Source organism: Penicillium pulvis (assembly GCF_028828015.1).
Source record: "Penicillium pulvis strain IBT 33274 chromosome Unknown contig_10_segment0_segment0, whole genome shotgun sequence".
Classification (NCBI taxonomy): Eukaryota; Fungi; Ascomycota; class Eurotiomycetes; order Eurotiales; family Aspergillaceae; genus Penicillium; species Penicillium pulvis.
In genome coordinates, this window is record NW_026643071.1 from 734,940 (window position 1) to 759,106 (window position 24,167).

At 49.6% G+C, this 24,167-nt stretch overlaps 11 protein-coding genes across 11 annotated transcripts; 6 read left to right on the top strand and 5 right to left on the bottom strand.

The window, feature by feature from the left end:
* Positions 1 to 175: 175 nt before the first annotated feature.
* On the top strand, positions 176 to 2,377 carry N7503_000294 (putative metalloreductase transmembrane component; the record flags this gene model as incomplete). The annotated part of the gene is made up of 1 exon (XM_057059855.1): positions 176 to 2,377. One exon carries the CDS (start codon positions 176 to 178, stop codon positions 2,375 to 2,377), a length of 2,202 nt encoding a protein of 733 aa, XP_056926778.1.
* Positions 2,378 to 2,687: 310 nt separating this feature from the next.
* N7503_000295 (GNAT family N-acetyltransferase) lies at positions 2,688 to 3,713 on the bottom strand (the record flags this gene model as incomplete). Its single annotated transcript, XM_057059856.1, has 1 exon — positions 2,688 to 3,713. The coding sequence occupies one exon, from the start codon at positions 3,711 to 3,713 to the stop codon at positions 2,688 to 2,690; it is 1,026 nt and encodes a 341-aa protein (XP_056926779.1).
* A 34-nt stretch (positions 3,714 to 3,747) lies between these two features.
* Positions 3,748 to 5,252, top strand: N7503_000296 (uncharacterized protein; the record flags this gene model as incomplete). Its single annotated transcript, XM_057059857.1, has 3 exons — positions 3,748 to 3,883; positions 4,067 to 4,358; positions 4,422 to 5,252. The coding sequence occupies exons 2-3, from the start codon at positions 4,302 to 4,304 to the stop codon at positions 5,250 to 5,252; spliced, it is 888 nt and encodes a 295-aa protein (XP_056926780.1). The 5' UTR covers positions 3,748 to 3,883; positions 4,067 to 4,301.
* A 312-nt stretch (positions 5,253 to 5,564) lies between these two features.
* N7503_000297 (uncharacterized protein) lies at positions 5,565 to 6,893 on the bottom strand (the record flags this gene model as incomplete). The annotated part of the gene is made up of 1 exon (XM_057059858.1): positions 5,565 to 6,893. One exon carries the CDS (start codon positions 6,891 to 6,893, stop codon positions 5,565 to 5,567), a length of 1,329 nt encoding a protein of 442 aa, XP_056926781.1.
* A 240-nt stretch (positions 6,894 to 7,133) lies between these two features.
* Positions 7,134 to 9,131, top strand: N7503_000298 (putative glucan 1,4-alpha-glucosidase; the record flags this gene model as incomplete). The annotated part of the gene is made up of 3 exons (XM_057059859.1): positions 7,134 to 7,386; positions 7,437 to 8,275; positions 8,313 to 9,131. Coding segments are annotated over 3 exons (1,911 nt in total), but the record flags the coding sequence as incomplete, so codon positions are not given.
* A 1,551-nt stretch (positions 9,132 to 10,682) lies between these two features.
* Positions 10,683 to 12,435, top strand: N7503_000299 (cytochrome P450; the record flags this gene model as incomplete). The annotated part of the gene is made up of 3 exons (XM_057059860.1): positions 10,683 to 10,760; positions 10,864 to 11,478; positions 11,539 to 12,435. 3 exons carry the CDS (start codon positions 10,683 to 10,685, stop codon positions 12,433 to 12,435), a joined length of 1,590 nt encoding a protein of 529 aa, XP_056926783.1.
* A 265-nt stretch (positions 12,436 to 12,700) lies between these two features.
* Positions 12,701 to 13,497, top strand: N7503_000300 (Mpv17/PMP22 family protein; the record flags this gene model as incomplete). The annotated part of the gene is made up of 3 exons (XM_057059861.1): positions 12,701 to 12,796; positions 12,879 to 13,292; positions 13,345 to 13,497. 3 exons carry the CDS (start codon positions 12,701 to 12,703, stop codon positions 13,495 to 13,497), a joined length of 663 nt encoding a protein of 220 aa, XP_056926784.1.
* A 765-nt stretch (positions 13,498 to 14,262) lies between these two features.
* Positions 14,263 to 16,069, bottom strand: glkA (glucokinase glkA; the record flags this gene model as incomplete). The annotated part of the gene is made up of 2 exons (XM_057059862.1): positions 14,263 to 15,665; positions 15,725 to 16,069. The coding sequence occupies 2 exons, from the start codon at positions 16,067 to 16,069 to the stop codon at positions 14,379 to 14,381; spliced, it is 1,632 nt and encodes a 543-aa protein (XP_056926785.1). The 3' UTR covers positions 14,263 to 14,378.
* Positions 16,070 to 17,615: 1,546 nt separating this feature from the next.
* N7503_000302 (Mic19 family protein) lies at positions 17,616 to 18,773 on the top strand. The gene is made up of 3 exons (XM_057059863.1): positions 17,616 to 17,752; positions 17,939 to 17,996; positions 18,070 to 18,773. The coding sequence occupies exons 1-3, from the start codon at positions 17,694 to 17,696 to the stop codon at positions 18,598 to 18,600; spliced, it is 648 nt and encodes a 215-aa protein (XP_056926786.1). The 5' UTR covers positions 17,616 to 17,693; the 3' UTR covers positions 18,601 to 18,773.
* Positions 18,774 to 18,902: 129 nt separating this feature from the next.
* On the bottom strand, positions 18,903 to 21,578 carry N7503_000303 (ribonuclease P/MRP protein subunit POP1; the record flags this gene model as incomplete). Its single annotated transcript, XM_057059864.1, has 2 exons — positions 18,903 to 21,179; positions 21,243 to 21,578. 2 exons carry the CDS (start codon positions 21,576 to 21,578, stop codon positions 18,903 to 18,905), a joined length of 2,613 nt encoding a protein of 870 aa, XP_056926787.1.
* A 309-nt stretch (positions 21,579 to 21,887) lies between these two features.
* Positions 21,888 to 24,019, bottom strand: N7503_000304 (putative MFS drug efflux pump; the record flags this gene model as incomplete). Its single annotated transcript, XM_057059865.1, has 8 exons — positions 21,888 to 22,298; positions 22,352 to 22,482; positions 22,538 to 22,910; positions 22,964 to 23,343; positions 23,395 to 23,551; positions 23,606 to 23,664; positions 23,716 to 23,794; positions 23,852 to 24,019. 8 exons carry the CDS (start codon positions 24,017 to 24,019, stop codon positions 21,888 to 21,890), a joined length of 1,758 nt encoding a protein of 585 aa, XP_056926788.1.
* Between the last annotated feature and the right edge of the window lie 148 nt (positions 24,020 to 24,167).

The window sequence follows — 24,167 nt, forward strand, 5'->3', positions numbered from 1 at the left end:
TGAACTTGATGCAACGTTAGGACTTGGAAGAGAGAGCTCTTCATATTTGAACTTTGAACTCTATTTGGTGAATAAGGTAGGCTCCACAGTCGTCCAGTGGACAAACAACAAACTTATCATATGGCAAAGATATAGACAATTTGAATCACAGATCTTGTCCATTACTGTGACTACAATGTCGGGGGAAATTCTTTCCCTCGCCAAGCGCGTGTATGTCGAGGTCACCGCCTCGACAACCACAGCTGAACAGAATGAAATGCAACGAGACTCTTTCCGTAAGGCCGCCAAATACGGATATGGATTCATCTATTTTGCAATTGTGCTGTTGTTCATTACTACTCTGATTCGACTCTATCACGGCTATAGCGACAAAGTACGGATTATCTTGCATAAGGAGAGCAATCCTCAAACCTTTTATGGCACCTCGACACCGGACGAATATGAACTTCCCAGTGCAGGCACTGATGCTTCAAGCATGAACTTCTTCCCGACAGCAGCATCACATCCGCCCCCTAGGCGCGAATCACTTCTTCAAAAAGTCATTCGCTTGAATAAAGTGATCGCGTTCTTCCGATGGATCTTCTATCGCCCTATTCCTACTCTAAGCATTCTGGGCATAGAATTTGTGTTCCCATCTCTGGCTGTGGTGGGCATAGTATTAGCCACCTTCATCTTCGTCACTCTATATTGCTTCGTCCCACAGCCTCTGTATTATTGGTACATTGCTTTGGGATCTCCTCCGCTTGCAGTTCGTGCAGGCATGCTGGCCGTCGCCATGATCCCATGGATTGTCGCACTAGCCACAAAAGCCAATTTCATCACCATGATGACCGGGCTTGGGCATGAACGACTGAATGGATTGCACCGCTGGTTGTCGTATATTTGTCTTTTTCTTTGCATTGTCCATGTGGTACCGTTCTATATCACACCAATCTGGACGGGTGATGCTCTGATCAACTATCGAAACTGGATTCCATCAGGTATCTACTACTATGGAAATGGATGGGCAGCATTTGCACCATTGATTGTTCTCTGCGTTCATTCGCTTCCTATCCTTCGGCATCGGATGTATGAGCTTTTCATCTTCATTCATATCCCTGTTTCCTGGATCTTCGTCGCAATGATGTTCTGGCACAGCAAGAACTATCTTAAGTCATGGGCTTATCTTTGGACAACTGTGGCTATCTGGGTTTCTACATACCTCATTCGACTGTTCTACCTGAACTGGTCCAATCCCTTCCGGACATCATCGTTCATGATCGGTGAAGAATCCGCCATCACACTGCTCCCGCAAAATGCCATCAAAGTGACAATCCCCACGAAAATGCGCTGGAGAGCTGGTCAGTATGTCTACCTGCGCATGCCCAGCATTGGATTTATGGAGAGTCATCCTTTCACGATTGCGTCGCTCTGCAGTGATGACTTCCCATCTGCTTATGGGGAAGAATACCGCGACATGACACTTGTCTTCCGCCCATTCGAAGGTTTCACTCAAAACGTTCTGAAGAAGGCGTTGGAATATGGTCCATTCAAAACGTATACCGCTTACCTAGAAGGACCTTATGGCGGGATGCAACGCAATATGGCGGCATTCGACGATGTAGTCTTTTTCGCTGGTGGAAGTGGCATCACCGCGATTGCCAGCCAGCTTCTAGACCTCATTAAACGGATTCGAGATGGCAAAGCCGTCACAAAGTCAATCAAGGTCATCTGGGCATTGAGGTCTGCCGAGACCATGGGGTGGTTCTCAGAAGAGCTCCGAATCTGTCGCGATAGTGCACCAGCGAACCTTGTGCACTGCCATTTCTTTCTTACCGGTATGCAGCTAGCTGATCAAGCCGGCCGAGACCTAGTCCAGGAGAAGATCTATGGTATGCTCCAAGGCATTGACAAACGAAACTCAGCATACATCCGGGAAGAAGCTGCTGGCGACGCAGAGCGCGAGAAGGAGCTGCGTCGAGAGAACGAAGATGGACTTGCTGCTCTCCCAGGCGCATATACTGTGAACAACATTCCCACACCTCGGCATTATATCCCGCCGAATATGTTGGGCTCACCTGCAAGCAGTAGTCCTGGCTTCGATTTTGGATTTGGGAATACAACACCTGTGTCCCAGATACAACCCACGCCACGGTTTGCGTCTTTCCAGCCTTCTATGCGAAGAGACAACTGGAAGACGGACTATTTCCGACCTGATGTTTCCAGCTTGCTAAACGAGTACTCAAAGAGCTTCGGACGTCGTGCTTGTATCTTTGTCTGTGGCCCACCGAGTCTGCGTGTCGAGGTGTCGAATACCGTGGCCAAGCTGCAGCTGCAGGTTCTGACTGATAGCTCCAAGGATGAGATCTTCCTGCACGCGGAAAACTATAACCACTAGTCTAGCGGGCTCCTGTATAATTTTGTCTTTCATGTTGTTGATACCCTTGGCGTTTTTAATCCTGTTATGAAGATAATTATGATACTTAGCTATCGAGTCTTAGGACAGTGCTGTTTCAATCAAGCAATCATTTCATAATTTCATTCGAAGCCGTCATAAACATTATGCTTGTTTCATATATAGCCACCGTATCACATTGATGCATGAAATGAACCTGCTATGCAGGCAAAACTCTAATTAATGAGCGGCCCCGGGGGTATCCAAACTATATCCGAACTTATAAACAGGCCTGTCAACGGGCCCAGCATGCTCATCGCCGTTGCGAATTATTTCCCTTCTCTTCCTCAGCCTTGCGTTTCCTTGAGGGTGTCTCATCACCATCGAGGATTCGTGAGTCACTCAGTAGCTGCACACCATGATCCTCCTCTTCTCCATCTTCTGCCTCCACCTTCTCCCAGTCCTCATCATCTGCATCATTCGGGGATGAGTCCTTGGCAGCTTCTTTCCATTCTATGGACACTTGGGACCTGCCCTCAGCTTCCACATCCTCCCATTGTACCTCTAAACGAACGACTTTGGCGCCCGAGGGCTTCAAACGTCGGTAATAACCTTCAACAACACCTTCCTGCACCTTAAAGCCCCTAGACACATACCACTTCAAAGCATCTTCATTCGCTTCATGAACATGGGCAGTAACAGAGGTGATATTATAGTGTTTGACCAAATCAGAAACTTGATCAGGGGCCCCCTCCACGGTCGGTGCAAGGAGCAATGAGTTCAGCAGTGAGGTCGCAACACCACGGCCACGATGAGCTGATAGAAGATGTAAAGTCTGGATGTACAGGTTCGTAGCCTCCCGTCCATGGATTACCTGTCCGGGATCCTGCTTCTCCAGCTTACACCGAATACCGCCGATCACTTGGTCTGTGCCTGGCACATATCCTGGGGATAGTCCCGCGGCGACAGGGTGGTCATGATATATTGCGACGCGTGAAAGCGACGCGATGACCGGGTCAGTGATAGTACTTGTGTAGAACGAAGTTGGGTAGCGAATAGGCAAGAGTGCAGTCGTGATACGCGTCAAAGAAGGTATGTGTACGGTTTTGACAGTCTCTACTGTGATGTAGGGATGCCCCGTCGCGTAGCCCGTGGGAATCTCATGAGGATATGGCAGGAAAGTGTCCTGGCTGACAATAGGCGGGCCACTCTTTGCGACAGCGGATGACAGGAGAGGGGGTGGGTAGCTAGGCGGTTTATGCGGACGAGCCGGACGGTGTGGCGATGGAGAAGAGGATGAGGTCCTCGACTTTGACTTAGCAAAGAACTGATATGCCATCTTTGAAAGTAAGAATATAAGCACGGGATTCTTTGAAGTTCAAGTTGTCGAGTTGAATGCGAATGCGGAGATGCGATAAGAGATAAGACAGTGAACAACTTGCTCCAGCCTCGTTCTCTTCTTTCATCTGTATCCACAAGCTGGACTCGGCCCAGCTTTCTATTCAGTTGGTCAGTTTTTTTCCCTGCATTACTCTCAATTCACTGGTATCCATTCATCCGTATCCTTCCCTTCGGAGTCATTCCCCTGATTGGAAACCAGAGTGGATCACCTCATTCCACCTCCCGAATTCACTGAACCCGCATCCGAGACTACTCACCTCTTCAATCTTGCTGACATTCACTTCCTGGTAGTGACAAGCCTACTTAAGGGTGTGTGCTTGGTTGGATTTCATATGTCCGACACTCCTCTTGCTTTCGGGCCGACTCCGATTTCGTTGCACGCACCTCCCTGCATAGATTTACTGCACATGGAGGACTAAGACAATACACTGGCGCGAAACTACGATTTGAACTGTGTCGCGGGTAGACACAGTCGGCCATACAGGAACAGTCAATCAATCTGGGGACTTCCCCGACGGCTCCGAAGATGGCCGGCTCCAATTCTGCGACGCCGGTCTACCCTGCCGGCACTGTCGCCAAAGTGGTATGTATCTGTCCAGGGATTCATATTCCCCGTGCAGGACAGTTCTGACCGTCTCATCTTTAGTCGACCGATATTCTCAACGAAACCTTCCACAACATCATCCATGATCTAGTCGCCAAAGTCCACCGGGAAGAGAAGGTGGCGCGGATGCGCTCTGCCGTGGTGCTCGCGAGACAAAAGGCCGAGGAAGGAGCATACGTGCCGGATGAGTCGCCTAGCAAGTCGATCGTCGATAGCAAGACTAGGGAAATGGTCATCGACCCAGTCAAACTTGCGAGCACGCATCTCGAGACCGATGCCGCCACATTTGACCACGGCAAAGTGTATCTGAAGGGAAATCCTTTGCATACAGTCAAGGAAATCATATGTACTGAATGTCGACTGCCCCGCCTTTCATATCCTCCTACCGGCGCCGGATTCCGACCACCCCCCGATCCACATCGCAAATACTGTGAGAACGGACCGATGATCGTACTACCAGGCCATGACGTCCACGGCAAGCTCTTCGCCATCATGCCAAATCCCAAGAAAAAGAAGACGGAAAAGGACAGCACAATTCCCGAAGTCCCGACAAGCAAGTGTCCCGTCTGTCCCCGGTACTTTGTCATGAATCGCGTGGCCCAGCATTTGGATCGCTGCATGAACATCTCCGGTCGCAACAGCACTCGCAATAAAACACCTACAGACAGCGGCGCTAGTGGCGCCAACAGTCCCACCTCCTCTGCACCAAAACGTGCTCATACCGACGAGGATGAAGGCAGTCCCAGCCCAACCAAGAAGAAGAAGCTGAATACGTCCAAGAAGGGGTCCTCAAATAAGCCCGGGCCTAGCAAGCTGAAGAACTCGTTCACGGTGGAAGACCACGAGGATGATATTAAGAGTGAGGATGCGTGAACTAGGCGATTTCTTTGTGCTTCATTTCGGTCATCTGGGTGTCTTAGGCGTTACAAGTTTGCTTCTTTCGTGTTATGGCGTCTGTGGGTTTGTTTTATCCAAGAATTTGCATAGATGACGGTGATGAATCGGGTGGGACAGGATTGTATATTACTACTCCATAATCGCAAGGCATAGTCATTATGGGCTTGACTGACTTGAAATCAACATATAACAAGGACTTTGTATAGAACAATGTAAGACTAGGTATGATCTAGGTAGCATGATCCACACTGGGCAGTTGCCCAGGCATTGTTTAATGTCTACTTCTACTTAGCCAGTATATGTAGCATACTGGCACCACTCCAAATCCTCACACAACCCCCGAATCTCCCAATTCTTCAAACAAAAAAGCACATCCACATCCCCGTCATTCATCATAGGTAAGAAAAACAGCAAACCCTGCACAGGTTTCGCCTTAGGTCTCCGCACAAAAGCCGGCTTCCCAAGTAGCCCATAGTCGAGCCTGTGCGTCGCAGCACTAGCCCACGACGATGCATTAATCCACGTATCAGGATTGAACCCATCGACAAAACTAATGGTGCTTTTATCTGGCGCTTCTGCAATCAAAGTAGCAAGACTGCGAAGGAAATGCTGATCTCTGACTCGTCGGACGTCTTGACGCAACTGTGCTGCGACATCTGCTAAGGAGGATTGTTCCATCGAGTTGAATGTCATCCGCGAGGAAGTTTTCATAACTGCTACGCCCATGTACTCGATTGGAATATTTAGTGTTCGTCGAAGATCGACTGCGCGAGAGAATCCTGTTATTGAATCTGGGTTCTGGTGACGATGCCGGATTGCACTTAGTCGCTTCCAGATAAAGGCGCTTAGAGCATCGTCTGTTGAGGGCGTTTCGGCGAGAACAGTAAGTCGAGTCAGATTGGATGCGCTGAATCGGAAGTAGTGGAACGCGGGCTTGGGACCTGGTCGGGGATTGGGACGTGGCGCTGGTGTGAATGAGGATGGACAGCGCATCTTCGAGTGATCATAGCGTTTCTCCCCAGCACCAAGAAGGGGAAATATACTCAGGCGATCTTGGGTATTAGCTGCAATGACCACATCGCTGAACTCTTTGTCTTGAAGTGCGATGGCTAGTAGCTGAAAGAATTGATCGATACCACCCATGTCTAGGATATTATGCTGTGCAGCGCAGTCGAGCACCACGCCGCCTTGTATCCAGCTCGCTGTCAGTGTCAGCACGGGTGCCGGGTTGGCTTCTGCTTCCGTGTATGTATCTGGCATGGCCGTCTCCGCTGAGAGTAGGCTTCCATCTAGCTGGTCGCTTGAAGCTTTGGCATGGAGGATCTTGTTGAAAGATGGGCAGTCTTTAGATCGGTCTTGGACCTTGAGGATGTTTTCTGTTTGTGGGCACCGAATTACTGTGAAATTGCCTGTGCATCCTTGGCTTGTGTTTAAATTTATAACTGCGCCACCGAGCCATGGGAGGGCTGATGTGATTTTATGGGTTGCTGCTTGAAGATGTGCGGCTATCGTTTCTCGGGATGATTCTGGTTGTGAGAAAAATACGGCAAGGTGGGTGTATCCTTTCATTCGAGGTAATTGTCCCCATACATCTTGCATTCCGGGAAACGTATCCATTCTGACGTTTCTTGGTATTTTGAAACTCGATTTCCTGTATATGACGTAGGACGAGGGCGTATGTCGTTAAGAACCGTGAGGCCTGGACTATTCGGCAAGTATGAGTGGAGCTCGCGGAGGTCGGGAAATTATCGGGAATTAGTATGGAGAAGCTTGTTCTCCGCATTGCACGGACATGATCTAGTTGAATAGCCGAAAACATAAATACTGCTCAGGATTAGCTGCCACTCAAATAATCAGCCAATTGCAATTTCTTTTCATCCTGGGGTTTTATCCTTCAAAATGAGGTCAACCTTCCTTACTGTTGCTGGAGTCCTCGTGGGAGGACAGGTAGCAGCTGCTAAACCCTTCAGTTCCCTAGACTCTTTCATATTGAAGGAGGGCGCGCGGTCCTATCAAGGGATAATCGACAATCTGGGAAACAAAGGTGTTAAAGCACCTGGTACAGCTGCTGGCTTGTTTGTTGCGAGTCCCAACACAGCGAATCCAGACTGTAAGTGAACAACCCAGAATTAGTTATGCAATTCTGACTGTGATTCTCAGACTTTTACACTTGGACTCGTGACTCTGCTTTGACTTTCAAGTGCTTGATTGATCTGTTCGATGGTGGTAGTTCCGAATTTGGCTTGAAGAACAGCGAATTGGAAACCGATATTCGGAACTATGTCTCCTCGCAGGCAGTTCTGCAGAATGTATCCAATCCATCTGGGACTCTAGAGAATGGAGCGGGCCTCGGTGAGCCCAAATTTGAAGTTGATTTGAATCCCTTCACTGGCTCTTGGGGCCGGCCTCAGCGAGATGGCCCCGCTCTCCGAGCTACTGCTTTGATCACCTACACCAACTACCTGCTTTCCAAGGGTCAAAAGTCCGAGGCAGTCAACATCATGTGGCCCATTATCTCCAATGACCTGGCATATGTTGGCCAGTACTGGAATGACACCGGCTTTGACCTCTGGGAAGAGACTGACGGATCTTCGTTCTTCACATTGGCCGTTCAACACCGTGCTTTGGTGCAGGGAGCAACTCTAGCACAGAAGCTTGGCAAGTCATGCACTGCGTGTTCGTCTCAAGCGCCCCAGATCCTTTGCTTCCTGCAGAGCTTTTGGAACGGAAAATACATCACTGCAAACATCAATCTCGACACCAGCCGTACTGGTATTGATGCAAACACCCTTTTGGGAAGCATTCACACCTTCGATCCCGAAGCTGCGTGTGATGATTCGACTTTCCAGCCTTGCTCAGCTAGAGCACTGGCAAATCACAAGGTTTATGTTGATGCTTTCCGCTCAATCTACAAGATCAACAGTGGCATTGCCGAGGGTTCTCCCGCCAATGTTGGCCGCTACCCAGAAGACGTCTATCAAGGGGGTAACCCATGGCGAGTTGATTCTCTAGAATTTTCATCCTCTACCGATCTAGGAAGCTAATAATCAAATATATAGGTATCTCACCACTCTGGCATCAGCTGAATTGCTCTACGATGCCTTATATCAATGGAACAAGATTGGCGGCCTTGATGTTACCGAGACTTCTCTGGCGTTCTTCAAGGATTTCCACTCATCTGTGAAGACTGGTTCCTACTCGGCACATAGCCAGACCTACAAGACGCTCACATCTGCCATCCGAACTTATGCCGACGGCTTTGTTGGCCTTGTCCAGGAATACACCCCTGCTAACGGCTCCTTGGCTGAGCAGTACAACCGCAACACCAGTGTCCCACTCTCAGCAAATGATCTGACATGGTCGTTTGCTTCCTTTTTGACGGCGATCCAACGCCGCGAATCAATCGTGCCTGGCTCGTGGGGCGAGAAGTCTGCCAACACTGTCCCAACCACCTGCTCCGCTTCACCTGTTACTGGCACCTATAAGGCTGCTACTTCGACATTCCCTACTTCCACTGCTGGGTGTGTTCCCGCGACTGATGTCGTGCCAATCACATTCTACCTCATTGAGAACACATACTATGGGGAGAATGTTTACATGACCGGTAACATCAGTGCGCTCGGCAATTGGGACACAAGTGATGGCCTTGCGCTCGACGCAGGGCTTTACACTGAGACGGACAATTTGTGGTTTGGCACTCTGGAACTGGTTACTGCAGGTACTCCATTCGAGTACAAGTACTACAAGATTGAGCCTAATGGAACGGTTACTTGGGAATCCGGCGACAATCGGGTGTCCGTCGTGCCCACTGGCTGCCCTATCCAGCCCAGTCTACACGATGTGTGGCGGTCTTAATTTCTTCTAGACTATCATCAGATAGTGGACGAGTGAAGTTTCCCTGTGGAAGCTTCTTGCAGAGTTGGTAATATCCAAACATGATGTTGTCCGCTGACTCCTTCCAAATATTTACCATTTACGTGAGCTTAAGCTTGTGTATCCCCAAGATATAGCAATATATCGATATTTTCCAAGGTCAATATACGGATGTATCTCTTTGATTATACTTGAAGTTTTTTGTCCATTATTCTAAGTATCAATATTCCAAAATTTCAATGTTCTCCGACCATATGAAACAACATACAGTATATCATCGAGTAAATATCCCACGGATCCGAGCCTCACCACAAACAATCTTCCCAAGCTGATAAGACATATTGCTCTCCTAAGGGTAATTACTATTACCGTCCCGTAACCACCAAAAACCGAAAATATGCTCCCGAGGTCGTTAAGCGTCCATAATATTTGAGGAGCGACAGAGGTTCGCGGGTATACAAATATACCCGTGGACCGCTACAAATCCAACGTCAAAGCCACTGAAACCTAATATAGCTCATCTGACGGCCTATATGAGTCTGCTAGCGTCCACTAGATTGGTTAAAGCCGGCTTCTTGCTGATAGATTAATACTGCCTGCATGGCCCGCCTTAAAAGACAAGGCAGCTGCGAGACCGGAGAGCTCGGAGCGAAAACGGCGATATTGACGCATACAGGATTACAATGATGACAATAGCCGGCAACCGTGTGGATCTTAGTTGTGGGATCTCAATAGTCCACTTATTATGTCGTGCGATATGATTCCGAGGCTGCTGAAGAGATTCGCTGCCTCGTGCAACCTAGTTATTTTGGTGAAAAATAAACAACAGCTCTCTAACCTTGAAGTGTTGAGTTCACCTTACCCAAAGCGAACTCCTTATTCGAGTTCCTCGACATGGGTAGTTGACAATGTACTCCACCAGTGGAGTATCCAAAGGCACGGGTATCGGCGGTGCGCTGCCTTGAAAGTACCACTGTAAGCCGCAGTGGGTATCAATTGAGGGGCAAATAGTACTGATTACTAGGAAGATGGAGCGCCGAAGTGATCTACTTTTTGTGTGGGTAAGTGCCTATAGGCGTCAAAGAGAAATACCAAAGAGTACGCATAACCTAGCATTAAGCGATTAAACGTAGAAGCTCCGACTTTAAACTCAAACACTGAATAAAATCCCGCAGATTGAGCAATTTATCCCCCACAAATACCACGAGCGAATAGTGTTTTAAGCATAACTCACCCGAAAACAATGTGGGGTTGTGTTATGCTTCATCCTTCATTCACCTTTCACAAACCACCCGCGGTGAAACACCAAATATCCGATATTACCCGTCAGATAGGATAAACACGACATCAAATTCCCTAAACGTCAGCATTCCAGACCAAACACAGTGGATTTGGGCGGGATCCATCGTCATTGACACCAAACTCGGCTGGGCGCGGATACCCGCGGTGACAGATCAGGTGCAAGTATAAAGTCCCACGCAACCAAAGATAAGCAGCGTGAAACTAATCACAGATGACGTGTGAACAGACATAATGCTCGTCGAACCAGTATTAAATTCTATGAGTTTGAAGGGGCTGGCGATTGATTTGGTTGCGGTGCTAGGTGTCTTGGTATGTTGTTATTCTCAGCCGCTTTGATCGGCGGAAGATCTATGCAGGGCTTCATTTTACTTTTACTGCAAAGCACCTCTAACGCGAAATTGAAAATGACCAGACAGTCGCCTTCGCGCTATACAACCGACTCGTTCATCCGCTCCGTCGAATTCCTGGCCCTTTCCTCGCCTCTCTCACACCCTGGGTCCAGCTCTACCACGGTCTAAAAGGTGATCGACACCTGTGGCTACATGATTTACACAAGAAGTACGGAACGCATGTGCGTGTTGCGCCAAATTTCGTCTCGGTGAATAGCGATCGTGGTCTGCATGATATCTACGGTCATGGCAAGCGAATTCAGAAAGCCGATTTCTACAATGCGTTCCCGGCCATTAAGGGTGTGTATAACACGCATAACGCCATTGATAAGACCATGCACGGACGTAAGAGACGTGTACTCAGCCAAGCATTTTCGGAAGCGGCCTTGAAGGGCATGGAGGATGTGATGCTGCTGCATGTGCGACAGCTTTGTGCCTCTCTGGCGGGTTACACCGCGAATGAGAATAGCCCGCCCGACTCCAAGGGTGTGGTGCGGAACATGGGAGATTGGTTCAGCTACCTCTCGTATGATGTGATGGGAGAGCTGTGTTTCGGAAAAAGCTTCGATATGCTCATTGCCGACGGAAAGAGACATATGATCGGCTTGGTGGATCGAGCCGCGAACCGGCACTATGTGGTAAGTGCAAACCCCAGCTTTTGTTTTGCTCAGTGAGAATAGACTCTAACAATAATTCAGTGTGGTCTCTGGATGCCTCTTGATCGCTGGCATCTCGACCAAATCTTCATCCGACAACTCACACAAGACCGATGGAACTTCATCATGAATTCCCGCGTGGAAGCGAACAAGCGAGCACAGGAACGAGCCTTAGCCGGCCGTGAAGCGAAAAAGGATTTCTTCTACTACCTGCTCAACGCCAAAGACCCCGAAACAGGCAAAGGACTCACAACACCAGAGCTCTGGGGTGAAGCAAATGTGCTCATGATCGCGGGCAGTGACACGACTTCCACAACACTCGCAGCCACCCTCTTCCACCTTGTCCGGTCGCCAGCAGCACGAGCCAAACTAAGCAAGGAAATTCGTGACGCATTTACAAACGTCGAAGAGATCATCAGTGGTTCAAGACTTAACGAGCTGGTATACCTGAAAGCATGTATCGACGAAGCACTTCGACTTGCGCCTGCTGTACCTGGTGCTATTCCTCGCCAGGTAATGGAAGGCGGCGCAATGGTTGACGGAGTCTTCCTACCTGCTGGAACGGACTGCGGTACACCTGTTTACTCCATCCACAGACAGGAGCAGTACTACCGCTCCGCAGAAAAGTTTGTGCCCGAGCGCTGGATTGAGGGCGCGACGTGCTCTGTATCTGGTGCCGAATGGACGACTACCAAGGAGGACATTGAGGTCGCTCGTCGGGCATTCTGCCCGTTTAGTATCGGACCTCGTGGGTGTATTGGAAAGAGCATGGCTTTCATGGAGATGCGCCTTACATTGGCGAGGCTGGTTTTCTTATTTGATATGACATTGGCTGATCGCGTTGGCGAGGACGCAGGCGGCCATTTGGCGCTCGTAGACCACTTTACCAGTGCGAAGAACGGGCCAAATGTGGAGTTTCAAAAAGTGATTTCAGCATAGGAATTTTGCAGTTATTTTCCGTCAATCAATATTATTTTCTGAACATTTAATAAAGAGAAAGTAAGGGAAAGCTGTAAACGAGGCTGTAGATCAGTACGGAGTAGCGATAACGATCCTTATCTCGTTAGTCAGGACACGTTTGCGTGCGAGGTCTTGGCAGCCCCCAAGGTCACACTCGACAACCTCAATAGACCCCAGATAACCCATCCAGACGCCTAGGATTCCTCGCTGAGTATTCTATGGCTGACCCGATGGTGCTAGGACTATGCTGTCGCCTCTGACTGTGACGTTCGTTCAGTCGACATTCCTCAATGCCCTGTCGAACATCCTAGCACAGCTAATCGACCAGCGCAACAACACCGTGAGTGACTACATAGACGGAGAAAAACATGACCAGGCATATGTAAAACTACAGAAGAAGCACAGTGCTAACATTGAATCAGACGCCCTTCGCGCTTAACACCTTAGCGCTACTGCAGTTTGTCACATATGGCATCCTGATCGTGCCAATCAATTTTTACTGGCAACGCGCCCTGGAGGCGCGTTACCCTGGTTTTCCATCGCGCGCTGAGATAGGCAATGTCTTCCGGTGCTCATCGCGGTCTTGTTCGTTGAAATCAGTGTTTTCATCCATTCGTTCTTTATTTTCTCCGTCCGCCTCGGATGATACCCTTCCGTCCAACAAGGATAAGGAGAAATGGGCACCTCGAGCTAGGAAGTCTGGTCTGCATAGTTTTATGATGAAATTCCTTCTGGATCAGACGGTCGCGGGCGCTATGAACATTGTGCTATTCATCGTCCTGATCCATTTCTTGAAGGGGGAGACCTTGAAGCGGTTGTGGGATTTGGTTTTAGAGGTATGTCTTGCTTGCCCCCATTCTTGACCGGCTCAGATGCTAATCTATGTAGGATTTCCGTCCTATCATGATTGCAAGAATGAAGTATCGTCCTGTTGTCTCTACTTTGATGTATACCGTCATACCAGTCGACCGTCGGGTCGTTTTTGCCAGTGCTTGTGGGGTCATCTGGGGTATTTACCTGAGTCTTTATGCAGCGGTCTAGTCTTTCTTATGTAATTGTGTCTTTTATAGCGGGTCTTTGAACTGAGCCGGTTTATATTATAGAGGGATCTAGAGTCCACGTCTAATACAACTTGCATGTCAACAAGGCAACTTCTCGCTCCCTAGAGTAAAATCAAGCACGATACGCGTATTCTTGGATTAGAGAGGATTGCGAAACGGCGATCGGTGTCAGGCTGCCATATTAGGTTAGTCTTTACGGGATTAACCGGCTGTTGGGGTAAATCTGGGGACGTTTGCGCCTTACCATTGGTCTAGCTGGTGTCTGCAGGTAGCCCTGGAGATATGATGGGAAATGAGAATTATTCAATGGCCCTAATGCATGTCTTCTCTACTTGGTCGTCTTTCAAAGGAGCAATGCGTGAGCTACGGCAAATCAAGAAACTCTGCTTGAATGTCTGGTTGGAAATTGATCCATATATGCAAAAATGTACTGAGATTGGATGCCCTCCCGCGCCAGGTGGCGCAACTCCATAAGACCGGATCAAAGCTAATGATACATTCTGCTGCAGGAGCGAGGCAAGAGCAGAATTGGTAGGTGAATAAACGAAACTATAAAGACGTGGCGCGTGAAATTGCTGATCCCACAGGTAACAATTCCTGTTTATTTCCTGGCCTGCTTGCGTTGAGCAGTTTTGCCTTGGAATGGGCCATGCAAGGATAATGGGTAAACGATGGGCAGGTGAGATGAGAGACAGATATTGGTACTTAAACCAAGACCAAGTACGCTTTTGACATGTCGCAATGACAAGCTCAAGATCACCAATAGCTACTGGCCCAGCCAGTGAGTAACAGCCCAAAGAAGTGAAATCGTAATAAGGTGGTAATGTTGAGGTGATTAGACAGCAAATGACGACCTCGGGCTTATTCGCGGGGGTTCTTCAAGTTCTCGTCCTTGCTAGCGACCAAGGCGATCAGGGCAGCACCAACACCGCTGCCATCCTTGGAAATTCCAATGCGGACCTTCTTGTCGCCCTCGACACCAACCTCCTTCACCTCTCGAAGGGCCTCGCGCAGGTGAGCCTCGAAGTTGGGGTAGAACTCGACGACACTGCCATCAACACCAACGTCGACCATGTCATCTGTCTGGAGTTTGCCAGTGTGGATGAGGATGGCCGCAAGGGGAACAGCGCTGAGACGAGCGGCACGCTTACCAATAGCGTGGGTCAAGATCTTGACTGCTTGGCAGTCTTCATTGCTGGCGTTCTCGATGTTCAGGTGGTCCTTCAGAGCAGTCTTGATATCGGTCATCTGGGAGGTGTTATCGGCCTCAACCACGCTGAGCAAGCTGGTGTCAAGACCCCACTGGCGGTAGAGAAGGCCCTCAGGAGTGATCGAGACGTTGGAGAAAAGGTCAACCTTGGAGTCTTTGTGCAGAGCCACCAAAGCCCGACGCAGGATCTCACCCAGGAACATTCCCGAGACCCGCTTCTCGAACATCTGAATACCAGGGTTGTTGCTATCCGCATCCAATTCACGGTCATAGATGGTGCTGGGCAGCACACCCAATTGGTTGTCAAAGCTACCCCACTCAGCGTTGATGATCATCTCGCCGGTGGAGGTATCGAAGTGCGCATCCTTCATGCTCTTCAGCTTGGTGATCTTATCGATCTTCTCAACGTAGGCACCGTTGGTTCCGGTACCAAAAATAGCACCGAGAAGGGTACCGGTCTCTCCGGGTGATGTGTAGGAACGAGCCATCAGAGTACCAACAGTGTCGTTGACAAGCGCAGCCACGCGAACGGGCAGGTCGAGATCATCAATGGCCGACTGGAGCAACGCGCACACATCGTGACCAACTGCATCGGGAATGTTGAAGCCCTTGGTCCACCGAATCAAAGTACCGGAGTTGATACCGTACTGACGCACGGGGAAACTGAAAGTGAAACCGAGGTCGAACAGCTCCTCCTCACCCTTGCCCTCTCGTCTCCGACGCTGGTGGGCCTCAAAGTGCTCGTTGTGGTGAATGCGCAGGAAAGCCTCGATCTGGCGTGCGAGGAAAGTGAAAAGGTCCTTGGAGGTTCCGGAGGCCATGAGTTCCCGAGGAATCATGATCTTGGACTGAGTGAGGGAGAAGGTGGTATCGCCGTGCAACTCAACGGAGCAGACACGGAAGTTGGTGCCACCCAGGTCAACAGCCAGGTACAAGCCCTGCATAGTGTCAGTTTTGAAAGGGTCTTTCAGGGCACAGTCAGATCGCATCACGATACCTTCTCTGTGCCATTGGGCACTGCGGTCACGAATGTTGGGATCTGGCTCAAAGTGGTGTTCTCCTGTGCCAAACCCTCGTTGGACTGACGAATGTATTCAGCAACCCCGCGCTGGACCTGAGCGGCGGGGTAATCGAACTCGCGCGCAATGCGCGTGGCCTCGGCCAACAGCGGGGAGGACATGGCGGGGCACGGAAAGTAGAGATGCTGGCGGAGAGAGAAGAAAAGGATGGAGAGTAGAAGAATAAGGATACTCGGAATGGAGAGAATGGTGTAAGAATGAGCTTTAGAGGATTTGAAGAAGGGAAATAAGGAAAAAAGTGGGAGGAGGGGTTCACTTTCCATGAGGTCAGTTCCCTTGGCGGTCGATTGCGGTACGAGACTCGACTACGTAGTGCCACTAAATCACTCTCACACTAAAACACCGGGTTTACCGGAGACTTGGCTGTATCTTTTTCCCCAGAATCGGCAGTTGTCGCTTTGTTTCCCTGATTTCTCTACATTTATACCTAGATTTAAATAACAGTCTGCGCAGGTGCTCCTGCATTCCACGAGGTTTCACAGCCATTCCCTCTCGCGCTTTATTCGCCCTTTTTTTATTTTTTCCTCGATGACGGCATAAAATTTCCTTGAAACCACGGAGATGTGGGGAGTGGCTGTGAATGGTCAATGGCTCTCCATGGCACGTTTTTCCCCGACTTCACCGGTGAGCCACAGTGGTTAAGACAAAGCGGGAGGTCGGGGGAATTCGAACAGGGAACGGGAAAGGCAAGGAATCACGGGGAAGGGGCTGCACAGTGTCGTATGCAGGTGCACGGGGAATCTCCGTTAGATGCCCGATTCATGTATGATTCGGGTATATTTTGAGTACTATAGACTTTTGCGATTGGATCAACTCCCTTCAATACCAAGGCCTGTCAATGTGATTCGGGATGGGTCGGCATCACAAACTCGGCTTCCGTCTGAAATCGGGTGGATTGGCCCGAGTGGTACGGAATACCGAGAATGCTTGCACAGTTCTCATTACCAAATGGGTGGATTCAGTAATAACCCCAAACCTCTTCTAGAAAGGTGGTCCCAACGGAACTGGGCTTAATTATGGGAGGAACTAGCTCTTCATTGGGGTTAGATTGGAAATTGGTCTGCACAGAATCCATGTGGAGGTTTTTTGTAAAAAAAAAAAGTAGATCCAGGGTCAACTGACCGACGTCACTGAGGCTTGTCTCGCCGACAATAATGCCTATGTTGAACAAGAAACCTTGTTTTTAAGGTTTTAGGTGGTGGAGGGCGCATCTATGTCATACAGACATGCATACCTATGCGCACATGGAGGATGACATACACTTAGTCCCTGAGAGATGCAAGACCGCGTTCGAGACCCATGGAATCTTACAGTTGATTCCACGAGATTAAGCCAGCGGACAGTTGCCTATAAGCCGACTGTAAAACGTGCAGAGCGCGATGCAATGCAGGCAAGATAAGTAAATCTGTAAGCTAGACTTTGATGTCAGAGCTAGAATGACGACTAGCAATTTGATGTTTCACTAGGTAAGAGCGTTCAAACGCAGAGACAATGACTGTTGCGCAGGAAGACGGACTGTTAGACAAACAACATTCGTTCTTTCGTAGCTGATGAACTGTTCAGGAGCATTATGTATTTCTCAATTCCCTCATATTCTTTTCTAGTACATAGTCTAACTATTTAGACTAATGACAGTATAGGTGGGATTGGAACAAAAGATTTGAAAGTTGTACTACTTAATCTGAGCAGTTGCCCAATTCCAAATTCCAAATACCAAGTTGATCGAACAAGCGTGCCAGTCCTGCAAGTCAAGATGGTCAACTGGCGACTAGGATCGTGATGACTAAGTTCACGTGACCTGAAGTATCGGAGCTTCGGGTGAACTGCATCTCACACACCCGCCCTTCTCTAGACTTGATTCGACAGCAATCACGGCCATATACAATCATGGGTGCTGGCAGTTCTAAGCCCGAGGCTGCGGGTGACTCCAAGCATGTCTTCTCCAGGTATTACCTCCCCGAAACCCGCTCTCCCTAGACCTCCGAAAGCACGACACGCGGGAAACGAACATGGCTCCGGTTATTGGGGATGGATCAATTGCGACGATAACCAGCCTGCCATCGACTCAATCCCACCAGCACATACAATGCCATATGCAGAGAAGAAACCAAACTAACGCCAAACCCGCATAGTAACTCCCCCATCCAATTCTCTTCCAACCTAGTGGACGCCCTCCAATCCACCTCCGAGGTACGTGATTGATACCAACCGCAATCTCAACTTAAAGCAAAGCAATGAAAATAACATATCACAAAATGAGCAGACCGACTCCTCCCGCTCCAAAGCCATCGAGCTCGAAATCCAAAACCGCGTCGCGGCCGAACTCAAGCGCCTCCACGAGCGCGAAAAGCAAACCCTCGCCGAGATCGAGAAGCGCATCTCCGAGTCCAAAGACAGCGGTGCCGCCCCCATCACCGCATCCACAGGCCCAGTGGCACAAGGCTACCCAATCGGCTCTTTGAACCTGGACGCTCCCCGGATTCCGTTCGCAGGCCGTGAGCACGACGCTCCTGCTTTCGTTGCGCCTGTCGAGACACCCGAGCAGGCGCCCGTTGCCAACCGCGAGATTTCGCGGGACTCTGTTTCCAGCGAGATTGATAAGCTGCGGACCCGGTTGGATGGACGTCGGAAGCTTGTTGATCTCGATGAGAGCGTTGAGAAGGCTAAGTCTGATGTTGTTGGTTGTTTGAGACTTAATGACCGTCGGCCGTTGAACTGTTGGAAGGAGGTTGAGGCTTTCAAGCAGGAGGTTGCTAAGATGGAGACTGCTTTTGTGGATCGGATTGTGGGTTAAATTCGGTTTGATCTGATTCGGTTCTAATTCGAAGCCGCGGGTTTGCCTTGCATAAAGATGTCTCTTTTTTTGTTCTCTTTTAGTTTTTTTTGGACTGTCATGGCTGCTGTACTGTATTGTATAGATAGCGCTTTTTGTTTGCCATGAATAGCATGGGATGGAATTGATCCTGGAATGATGATCTACTGCTAGCTTTCTACGTAGACTGTTTTACGGTGATCCAATAGCAAGGTATGAGCATATCATATAAGCGTGGTTCGTTCATCATCTTCTATATGGCAGTGGATCATAGGGTATCAACATCAGACAAGCTCCCACGTGCCTAACCGTCCTGACTTCTCCCCAGCCGCACGAACGATACACATTCTTCTCTCATGTTGCTTGACATCGGGTATCAAGACCTTCGAAAGCAAAATCGATCCAATACCAGTGCCTTTGCCCTCGGAAAGATTGTAGTTTCCAGAGGTCGCAAATCCGATCAAATCGTCCTCGGTGGGGACCTCCAAACAATCAGAGGCTGTCACTGGTGCTGAACATGAGAGCAGTGACTCGGCAAGTTGACGCCGGGCTTCCTCGTCTGACATTTCTGAAGCTGTCCGGCCCTTGGGCTTCTGGTCGGCATTCTTAGTTGTTGAGGCGAGATCTAACCATTTCTGACGCAATGAAGGGTCGGTTGGGAGACGGTAGATACGGGCACAGGGAACGGGTGTACCACGAGTGCAAAGTGTAAGGTAGACTGGAGCTAGGGCGCCAGAGCCTGGAGGAGACTTGATGAGGTTGCTGAGGATGCGATCGGTATTGCTAGGAGGGTATCGGATGTTGTGGATGTTGAGAGGAGGGGAAACAGAGGTGTCAGAACCAGCATCAACATTAGCATCAGCTGCTTTCTTGGAAGGCGCGGCATTAACAGCTTCCTGCGATGGTCCCTGGAGAAGTCGTTCCCAATCACACGCCCAACCATGTCCTATTTCTCCCTTCGGACGGTCAGCGCCCAGAGCGAGACTATCAAACTCAGGCCGACGCCCTTTGGGTCTGCGTTCCCACTCCTTTTGAGATTTCTGCGCTTCCTTCTGACCCCATTCCCAACCAGCTCGGGTTCCAGGGAAATCACCAGGGAACCACGGCTCGCCCGCCTCAAAGGCAAGCTGTTGCTGTTCTTTCAAGCCGCCGAAGCGCGGGTTTCCTCCGCTTGAAAGCGGGTAGTACATAATAGAGTACCAAACAGGAACGACACACCTCCATGGTAAAAGCACAGTCCAGGACCCGGGTGCGCTGTTCCGCTTGGATAAGGCAGATGGTTTGTTTGCCAGGATCATGACCGGAATATGTGGGTCGTTGGGCTGCGGAGCGGGACGAACGCCCGGGCCAGCGAGACCCCGACGACGGTTGATGGCTTTCTGGCTAGGAAGCTGACGAGCAGCTGCTAAGCGATTGGAGCGTTCGAATAGGAGAGAAGGTCCTTGTGTTTGATCAGGAGACCACTTGGCGAGCAACATGGCCAGATCATTCATGTGGGATTCGTTATCCGGAACTCGGAGGGTTTGTGGTGGGAATTGAAGGCGCGGATCGGAAACAGCAAAGGACAAAAGGGCATTTTGGGGAAGGGAACACGGGTTTGATACTCCCAGCAAAGAGGACCAGGTCGTCTCTGGACTCTGAGGTCCTGGGGCTTGGCCTTCTGAGCCCTGAACAGGCCGCAATGCTGCGAGCAAGGCTTCTGCAGATCCCGGTCCAGTAATTTCAATGCTGCCAATGTCAAATCGCAAATCTTCAATCATAACAGGAGGATTCTGTCTCTTCGAAGACTCGAGCAGATCTGTCCAGAGATGCAGGAATGCCGATGGATGAACTCGAACCCACAGCTTCCGTCGCGGGTCCTTTGTTGGCTGGCTTTGATCGGCACTGGTCATTTCAATATCTTCGTCCTTTGGCTGTGCGCACCAGACCAGTGTAACAGGCGCCAGTGGTCTTGTCGAATTAGCTTTCTCATAGGCCCACGCCTGTAACGACCGAGTACCAGCCCTCCACTTCTTTCCCTTGGAACCCCAGGCCTCATCGCCAACGATACCAACAGCCCTTAGGACAGCCTCAATGCACGGTTCTTTTCCCTCGAGCTGTACAGTAGACATGTAACTCATATCCCATGCCACCGCACCTCGTGACCCGCGTGCTCTGTGCGTAGGTCTATAGCTCTTTTCCGTAGGCGACACAGGGATCGCAAATCGCCAAATAGGATTCTTAGTCGTCGCCATATGAGCACGCTTCGCATGAAACATGTGAGTCGGCAACCAAGTCTTGCAACGCTGACGCTTCTTATATTTAGCCTCCGGCGGAGGCGGCCGCGAAAGCTTATTCTTCTTGATCTTAGGTATCCTTGGCGCAGTATTGAATGGATGGCTTCCCTCCTCTTTCAGCGTCGTAGCCGCATCCTTCGCCGCTTTGCCCTTCTTCGTCGCACGTCTCGCCTTAGACTTGGCATTGAGGTTCTGCAGGCGTCTGGCAGTTTCGAGTCGGATGCGCATAATCTGCGTGGGTTTGCGTCTCCGGGCAGTAACAGTCGGCGTCTTGTCCTCGATCATCTAATAATTCCAGCAATTTAAAATTAATTTACGCAAGTAAACTTTCGCAATTGCAACACTTACCTCCCGCTTGGCTCTCGCCCTCAACCTCCGTGGGACCCGTTTCACATTGTGACTTGCTGTTCGTCTCCGCAGGGAGCGGGGCACTTTCTGGAATGCTCGTGTTGTGAGTGCATCTCTTGAGCGCTGCATTCCATTTTCTAGAGCCTGGATTTCGAATGCGCGGGCAGCTGCGTATGCGGCGACATCGAGTTCGCCTGTTATTGAGAGGGCGGCATCGGTCGACTGGACGGCTAGGGTGCGGGCGTCGAATGTTTTTGCGCGCTTCCTAGATGCCCCTGTTGATCCATGGGGGCCTGGAGCGCCAAAGGGCTTCCTTTTAGCGAGATTGGAGGCCATGGTGACAGCTGATGGAGGTGCGGAGGTCAAGCGCAAGTGCGGATTAAAAAAGTTGTCGGGCTTGGCGCGTCATTGATCGGCGGCCCCACGCTACACTTTATTTACTTACAGGAACCAAGTTCTGGTATCTAGCTCTAAAGGACCTCGGGATGAAAGTGGAAAACTTTGATCGTATTAATTGATATTAATATATGGAATAATAACATATCATATGGATTCCAATAGTCAAGTTAAATGGTTGTAAGAAGGCAAGGTATGACAAGTATCGAGGTACACTTTCACGATATATATCCTCCACAACGCTGCCGATCACATCACAACCGCAACATGGTTGGTCATGTATTTGGAAATATTGCCCAAGAAACAAGCTGAGATAATAGAGATCACACCAAAGGCAATGCTCACATAATAAACATACTTGTATGATTCGGCGTAAGCCAGCTGGCCCGCTTCAACCACGATCTGATAGGCAGTCTCATTGCCTGCAATCCCGGGGATCTCTTTGATTTCATCCAACAGAGAAGCACCTGTGAGTGTAATAACTTCGGTGATGACTTCGACATCCGTGATATTAAGGTACATCTCCATGGCACCGCCGATGTAGTATGTGGCTTTGGGGACGAACTTGGAGATGAAGACGTTGTAGTAGATGGTGTAGCCAATACCGCCACCCACGACACGAATGGATAGAGTGAGAGCAGAGATAGTAGCGATGAGATCCTAAAGAGGTCAGTGATTGGCCCCACTTCATGGCTTCAGGGGTCAATACTTACATCGGGACAAATGATGGTGGTGATAATCGAAGCAGGGACAACAATACCACCGATTCCAAGACCAGCGAGAACCAATAGTCCCCACATCTGATACATGTTGTCGACACGTCCAATAGATAAAGCACCACAGCCTAAGAAGAACAAGGGTCAGTGTCTGTGAGATATTGTTTGACTGGAGGCACTTACCAGCAGTCATCAGGACACTGCTAGCAATCAACAGTTCTTTATTATGTCCTCTGAAAACACTCAACAGAACAAGGACAATGCAAGCCCCAGCAAGAATGGCAAATCCAATAGGCAGACTGCGAAGCCCAACCTCGACCGGGTCGTGACCGTAGACATTGAATGACTCAGTGGGCCAGAACATCAGGACAGAGAAGAAATTGCAGCCAGAAATGCAAGTGATAACCAGGGTAAGACCCAAAGTCCGAGGCTCTTGCTTCAAACGTGTTGGGAAGATTGGGTACTTGGCGCCATAGATCTCCCAGAATGCGAAAGCTACCAACAGCAGGAAACCAATGATCAGGGGTGCGAGGACATGGGCTGAACTCCAGGCATACTATAGTAACACGTCAGTAGAAGCGCTAGTACACCGACTGTCAAACAACATACCATGTATCCACCCCACTGCAATCCAGCCAGGAAAATGATAAGTCCTGTAATGCTCAAGAATCCACCCACAAAGTCAATGCGTTTGATGACCTCTCTTCGGCTTAGCCCGACTGAATTTTCCCGAGGAGGAGGGAAGTAGAACAGGACAGTAATCAGAAGACCAAATGCGTTCCACGCGCCACTGAATGCACCAACATAACGCCAGCTACTGTAGTATGCGATGAGCTGGGCCCAGAGTACCGACGGGCAAAAGGGGAGGATGGTGAAGATCAGGACGGCGACATAGACACCTCGCTTGCGGGTTGGTGCCATCTCTGAGGTTGCAGCCAGCGCAGTCAATTCATTCACACCGGCGCCAGCACCAGCAATCGCCATACCGGCTATTTCATTGTTAGTCTCAATATTGAATTGGAGTTACTCAGCAGACTAACCGATGAAAATATTCATGGTGTTTGCCGTGCTGCAGACAATCATTCCGATAACAATAAGGGAAGCCCCGATAATGGCAACATAGCGACGGCCAAGCAGATCAGACAGAGATCCGACAAAGGGACAGACTGCTGCAAGACCGAGTAAGTTCGCGAGAACCTGTAGATGAGTCAATCAATATGTGGTTGAGGACTTGGTAGGAGATGTACATACAAACCAAACCCAACGATCGGCTCCTCCGATGGATCCGTAAATATAGGGTGGAATTCCTCCTGAAAACAGTTAGAATGGGCCCCTGTGATAGACAAGTAAGTTTATCTTACCAAATAGATAAACAGGGATCTGACTGCCTGTCCACAAAAAGGCCATGGCCGCAAATCCCATGAAGCGCCGGAAAGTCATCTGAAATCGATCGCATATTAGGATAATTCACACAACAGACAACAGTGTTTGCCTTACCGGAAGATCCATCTCAGACTCTGTAAGACCAGCCTCAGTCGAGCTCAAATCAGCCACCTCCTGGTGACTGTGTCGACGATAAATGTCGCTGCTCTCCTGCGGCATGATCCCATTCTTCTCGTCCATCCGGGGTGGACCCGTGCCTGTGTCTTCAATTGAACCCGTCATGATGGAGATGGGCAGATAAAAAAATCGTAAACAGCACAACAGCTATCAAGGCGGGGTACAAGGATAATAAGGAAGTCAACAAAGGGGTAGGTAAAAAGATACAGATTTCAATTCCACCCAAGTTAGATGGATTGTCGATCCCCACTAG